General features: G+C 35.9%; 1 protein-coding gene across 6 annotated transcripts; it reads right to left on the reverse strand.

The window, feature by feature from the left end:
- Positions 1 to 944: 944 nt before the first annotated feature.
- Positions 945 to 5,361, reverse strand: LOC308389931 (uncharacterized protein). 6 transcript variants are annotated; one of them, XR_013970367.1, is made up of 4 exons: positions 5,154 to 5,361; positions 2,623 to 2,673; positions 2,267 to 2,362; positions 945 to 1,723 (listed from the first exon to the last, which is right to left on the reverse strand). XR_013970367.1 is itself a non-coding variant. In XM_080871538.1 (4 exons), the coding sequence occupies exons 1-4, from the start codon at positions 3,844 to 3,846 to the stop codon at positions 1,406 to 1,408; spliced, it is 480 nt and encodes a 159-aa protein (XP_080727664.1). In that variant the 5' UTR covers positions 3,847 to 3,976; the 3' UTR covers positions 945 to 1,405. The 6 variants fall into 6 exon arrangements, 1 of the variants encoding a protein (XP_080727664.1); XR_013970368.1 differs by having other exon boundaries at positions 2,619 to 2,673; positions 5,154 to 5,332; XR_013970369.1 differs by lacking the exon at positions 5,154 to 5,361 and adding an exon at positions 3,845 to 3,981.
- Positions 5,362 to 6,706: the final 1,345 nt, after the last annotated feature.

Below are 6,706 nucleotides of genomic sequence, written 5' to 3' on the forward strand. Positions count from 1 at the left end.
AGCAGAAGAAAGAGCTTCTGAAGCAAGGAAGAAAGTTGAAAGGAACGAATGTGTACGTTAATGAATACCTAATCAAGAAAAACGCAGATATTGCAAGACAAGCAAGATTATTAAGAAAACAGAAGAAAATACAGTCAACCTGGACATCAGATTGTAAGGTGTTCATTAAGTTAAATGGAACACCGGAGCAGGCAAAGGTCTTAGTCATTAAAGAGCTGACAGAATTAGAAAAATACGGCTGATAAAATGTAAGGCAAAGCATTGGGATGGTCGATGGTACTTTCAATGAATTGTCAAATTGGTTGGTACTTGGCTTAGACAAAGTATTGTTAAAGGTGATGGTATGTGGATAAGATATATAATAAAGTCAGATGTCTGACAGATTTCAAGTAACAAATCAAATGGATGTTGAAAGTGGGACACTGGGGTATGATAGCAATATAGATCCTGACTGTAATTTTTTTTACCAAAATGTTAAAGGACTGTAATTATTATACACTGTAAAACCTAATAAGTTCACAGAACTCAAAAATTGTTGTGTAACAGATTACACAACAATTTTTTAGTGATGTTTTTAAAAGTTTTAAGTTTAACTAAAATAAAAATTATAGTTGCAGTTGCCTTAAATTACCTCAATGTTAACTCATAAATGTTGATATTCCTCAACTTATAATTAGGGAGTAATAAACTCAAAATGTTCAATTTTTTCAACTTAATTAAGGTGGGAAATACACTCAAAATATTTTACATATTGCAACTCATACGATGTGGGAAATAAACTCAAACTTTTTCATATTTTCTAACTTATAATATGGGAAATAACACTTAAAATCTTCAATATTTTTTAAAATACTGTGGGAAATACACTTACAAATAATTCTAAACTGTTTACCCAGTAAATTATAATCAGCTAAAAGTGTTAGAAAACATGAAAGTAACAACACTAACAATTTAACAACTTTTTATTAAACACAATGTGCTTTTAAAAAGGCACAAACAACAGAGCTCACTCATAAAAAAGTGCTTCATAAATAAAACAAGAGAAAAAGACTCCAAGGGTCTCCATCTCAATTCTAAAATTCAATAACATTTTCAGTATTAACAGCAATTGCAGCTATTAGAACATTGATGCATTTAACACTTACTGTACCTTGACAGCTGCAGCTCACTATCTTTTTTAAAAATACATAAAAAAAAAACAGTACTGGTTTCCACTGCTGTACTTATAGGGAACAAACATCAAGGCAGTGCATTTACGTATTAGGCAACAGAACATTAAACATGAATAGTGAACTGAACAGTCATTCATCTTAAATGTGAGGTAGAAGAGGCAAATGATTAGGAAAAAAACAAACAAAAAAGCTTCCTCAATACTCAGCTTAACAAGTAGTCCATTCTGAGTGATTCACTCATTGAACAAATCATTCTTCAGCATCAGTAGACGCCCTTTCAGTGGTTTGTTGTCCTCAAGGCACATCACAACCTTCTGGATAAATGTGAATGTAAGCTCAAGTTTCTTTGGGTATTGTAGGTCTAATGCATAGATGTACCCAAAGAGCAGGAGAAATGACTCAGCCAGATTTGTGGGACCATTCACAAGTATTTCATCCTCAACGACAATGCAGATGCTTTCGGGACTGAAGAGGGCCGAATCAGTAGTGTCATCCGTGACAACTGTCAGCAGAGCCACAGGAGTGTCAGTGAGGTCTGGACCATCTGCTGACTGCAAAACAAAAATAATACAAGAATGAGTTCAGCCCCACAAGGACACAAATCATGCTATTGATTAGAGGTGTGAATCTTCATAAGTCGCACGTTTCTTTTAGGATTATAATGTCAACGATTTAATTTGATATTGCGATACATCATGATGCATTACAATAATCTTAATTTGGGTTTGGTTTCAAAACATATGTGTAAATAAATGTTTTCAATAATAAATATATGCCAAGATATTTGTTTTTGTTATTTACCAAACATTTCTCTGACCACAACATGGCACCTCCAAAAAAATAGAACACTTGAATTTTAAAAAGGGAGATAGTTTTTATCTGCAGATTTTTTTTGTATAATAATCTTTCAACTATTTTCATGTTTTCTGGTTTATGCGTAACAATCTTCTTGCAATCTTATTCAACAATAGTTGATATATGGGAGAAAACAAGTCAGATGAGGACTGTGTTGAACATCCTTCCTGATATACACCCTGGTTCTCCTTGAGTTCTGAGCGATGTCATATGGTTGATGCTGAGGCCAGTACACTTACATCACAAGTCCTGAATAACGTGGAGGCATCTTCACGCAGGTACACAGGAAGTGCACGAAGGACGAGGGCCCGTCTTGTATTTACATCATGCTGTTCCTAGATGAACACACAATATCTATTAGAATAGTATTTACACAAATGCAGAGTAAAAACAAAGTGTTGGATAGCCATGTTCTGATTGTCATTGTTATAGATCAGGGGTGTCCAAACTTTTTGTGTAACGGGCTAAACCTGTCAATCTAGAAGGGTAACCCAAAAAAAATCTAAAAATTTTGAATAATTCAAGGCAAAATTCTCTAGTTTCTTTGTATTTATTTTTTATTTAAATTGGGACACAAATTATAAAACTCACCCACTGACAACTGGTGAAATGTTGACTCTCTGTAGCGCTCTTTGCAGTCTGATATCTGTAAACAATATGTGCACAAAGACGACTTATTAATGTTCAAAAACATTTTTTGCACAGCACACACACACAAGTAGTCAGCTGATCTCATCTGATGCAGATCTGCTCCTTGATCAAGTGACATTTGTCCGGATTTTTGGCACGAGTGACGTCGAATCAGCACCGCAGCTGGATGGCCCGATTTACATACCCAGCGCAGCTGATACTCACTACAATAATTTACTAAGATTATATGCACTCCTGTTATTAAGTCCAGTTCAGTCTGTTAATGTTAACCGTTTCAAACTAATGTTGATAGGTGTGTTGCTAAGCTTAATAACTTAAATAACAAACTTGAAATTTACCCGTCCTATTTTCCCTTTTATTGTTTTTTCTCTGTGCTGTAAATCTTCTGTCTAAGAAGAAATCTGAGGCTGCTGTTCTGAAAATAAGCTACCAAAGCTTTTTCTGAATGAATCAATAAAGATCCATTTATGGAAAGCTGTGATGAAAGCAGTTTTGTCTTTAATTATATTCAACAATATAACATATTCGACCACTTTTAAGTGATTTTGTGATCTTTAATACACTTTAATACACTAAAGTTAAGGTTATTTACCTAATTTCTAGTAAGTAGCCCTCAGTGAAAAAAGTTTGGACACCCCAGCCTTACAGGTTAGGGAGTATTTGTGATCCGCACAGTCTGCATCAATGATTCTTTCTTAGCCTGGGAGCAGAACGCGGCTCTTTATTTTCATTTCATTTCAATTTATCTAGCAAAGATCGATAGGGTCTGGCTTAAAGGTGTCAAGGAGGCGCCTCAGTCTGGCTGGTTGAGCCTTGTCGAATTAGCGCGAACAATTTAGCTGAACTTCGTTCGTAGCACCGAGTTCGACCAGTGTATAATGTTAGGCTGAATCAGGCGATGCATTTTTCCGCAAGCCTTGACTTGTAGAGCTCGCTTAGTGGAATACCCCTCTAAACTGTTAAAAGGATTTCGAGATTATCTCACAACCACACATTTGAGACTACGAAAAAATACAAACGTGTCTAATTACCATCATGATAACACACTCATGTTGTTTATTATTGTTCGCTTCATGCTAGCACACACACACAGCTCAACAGCGTAAACTACTGACTGTGTAACACGGACACTTATTGAAATAAGTATACTCACAATACGCACGTACATTACCGGCGAATACGACAACCAGTGGAAAGTTTTAGTAGAAAGTTCAAATGCATGGAGCTAGAACTGCCACCGTCAACTTCCCGGGCAAGAATACAATGCATTATGGGAAATGTTGTCCCCCACGGAAAACCGCCAAAACGTTACATCATTCTAATTTGAAATAACATTACGTATTTGTTACATTAGAAAACTTCTAAAATTACAATTACTTGGATTCGAATTCATTTATAACAAACATTCACTGTGCACAAAGTACGAATATATTTCCAGTAAAAAATAAAAAAGAATGTTTATTAGTGATGGGACGTTCTGTATCGAGGCTTCGGAGCGTGTGTCGAGTAATGAGGGGGCGTTTCCGCGAAGCGCGTATCGAGGCTTGCTTCATTTATGGGAGGAGCTGAAAATGATGACGTCCGAAGCCTCGCTGCCCGGCTGTACCACGTGACTGGTTCATGAAGCGGTTCGAATTTTTTCCGCGAGCTATGAGAGCGATATAAACCCCTCAGACTTCATTCAAAATGTGGGTGTTTGATGAAGAGTTGCGGTTAGTGAGAGTTTGGAGACAGTTTGGAGGTTTATGAGAGTGAGGAGAGAAAGTCAGGAGAGAATGGAGCCAGCTAAGAAGAGGAGGATGTCCTCCCCTGTGTGGGAACATTTTGATCTTATTCCTCCCAACAAGGTATGTGAATTTCCACAGAAGATGGATTTTCATAATACTGATGGTGCAATAAAACCTATGTTAGGCTGTCTGTACTTTTGTACAAGGTGAGGTGTTTGCTATGTGCCAGGGAGCTGGGATATAACAACAACACCTCATCCATGCTTAGGCACTACAGAGCTATGCATGAGAATAAGGGGAACACCGATTGTGGAGCAAGACCAGGTGAGCCATCAAATGCCATGATACTATAGCATGCTGTAATGTTACTAAATGATATAACAATATCATACAATGCAATAAGTGACGTGTGTGATATTTAAATTTGTGCTTTGTTTTTATTGTCTTTCCATACTGCCAGCATAAATATACACAGTATACTGCATCACTACAATATAGATGTTTTACACACTCCTTTTGTTGTTGACATTTACAGGCTGTGTGCAAAATGCCACACTCTTCAAATTCATACCAGCTATTATTTTTACGTCCAGTAGGTGTCCTGCTAGAGCAAATGAAGCTTCATGAAGCTTCGCGTTGGGGTGAACCAATTGGATGAAAAGCTTCAGTGCTTCATGGGGCTTCATCTGCCCATCACTAATGTTTATCGAAATTAAATTTAAACAAAACAAAAACACGTTAGACTTACCAAATTTAGGGCAGTTGATGAAAAAAAATAAGGTGGTGGTCGTGGTGGGTTGAAGTTGGGGACTCTTAATCCACACGGGCTGGCCAAAACTTCCCCGTATCAAGGTAAATTCAAGATGGCTGACTAAGCTTTCCTGAGGGAGCGACAAGACTCCACCCACCAGAACGTCACTAATATATGCTTCTTAAACTTTTTGAGCGTTCCAAAAAATTTAGCTAAAAAATATTGAGCCCTATTCAATTAAAGCTGCATAAAAGCCAACAGAGCTCAATACTTTATAGTTTGCTCAACTACAAAACGACATTTGAGTGTTATGAGCTTATTAGTTATGAGCTAGAACAACTGTTAGGGATTACAGTGTACAATGGAACTATTTAATAGGAACCTAGAGTGGGGTAAGAATATAACCATGGTTCATTTCAATAGTAGAAGTCTATATGCAAACTTTCAATTTATTAAAGAATATATAGCACAGTTTAATCAACCATTTGGTGTAATAGCAATATCAGAGACTTGGATAAACACTGGAAAAGAAGAGGATTTTGAGATAGAGGGATATGAATTCCTCCACTTAGATAGGACTAATAAAAAAGGAGGTGGGGTGGCACTCTATGTTGATAAAAATTTAAGGTTTGAAAAAATGAGAAGAATGACGAGGGTGGTAGATGGAGTGATGGAATGTATAACAGTGGAAATAAATATGAAAAAACAGAAAAATATGATTGTCAGTTGCATATATAGAGCACCAGGGTCAAAGATTGAGACTTTTAAGGACATTATGGAGGACTTGTATACAAATCTGAATCAGAAAAGAATGTTTATCTGTGGAGACTTTAATATTGATTTATTGAACCCAAATCATAATAAGAGAATTGAAGAATTTATTGATTCAATGTATTGTATGGGATTATTTCCCCTGATAACAAGACCGACGAGAATAACCACTCATGGTGCAACTCTATTAGATAATATTTTTACAAATGTAATGGAAGAAAATATAAAAGGGGGGATATTGATAAATGATATAAGTGACTTACCAGTTTTTGTAACTTATGACTGTTGCTATGAAGTTCATAGAAATGAATGTAAGACAATATATAAAACAATTAGAACAGAAAAGACAATGCAGTGTCTCAAAAATGAGTTAATAAAACAAGATTGGACTATTGTATATAAACACAAGGATGTCAATAAAGCCTATGAGGCATTCTTAAGCATATTCGTGGCCTTATTAGAGGAAAACAGCCTACTCATTGAAGTCAACAGGAAAGACAAGTATGCAGGAAGACCATGGATGACAAAGGGACTGCAAAATGCCTGTAAAAAAACCCCCATCTTATATAGATAATTCATTAAAAAGAGAACTACAGAATCTGAAAATAAATATAAAAAGTATAAAAATAAATTAACTAACATAATGAGAACTTGTAAAAAAGAATACTTCATCAAAAAGTTAGAAGATAATAAAGATAGCATGAAAGGGATATGGAAGGTATTAAATAGTATAATAAAAAATGGACCAAGGACTACTGACTACCCTGGGTATTTTACGG

Source organism: Rhamphochromis sp. 'chilingali' (genome assembly GCF_963969265.1).
Source record: "Rhamphochromis sp. 'chilingali' genome assembly, chromosome: 21".
In the NCBI taxonomy this organism is placed as follows: Eukaryota; Metazoa; Chordata; class Actinopteri; order Cichliformes; family Cichlidae; genus Rhamphochromis; species Rhamphochromis sp. 'chilingali'.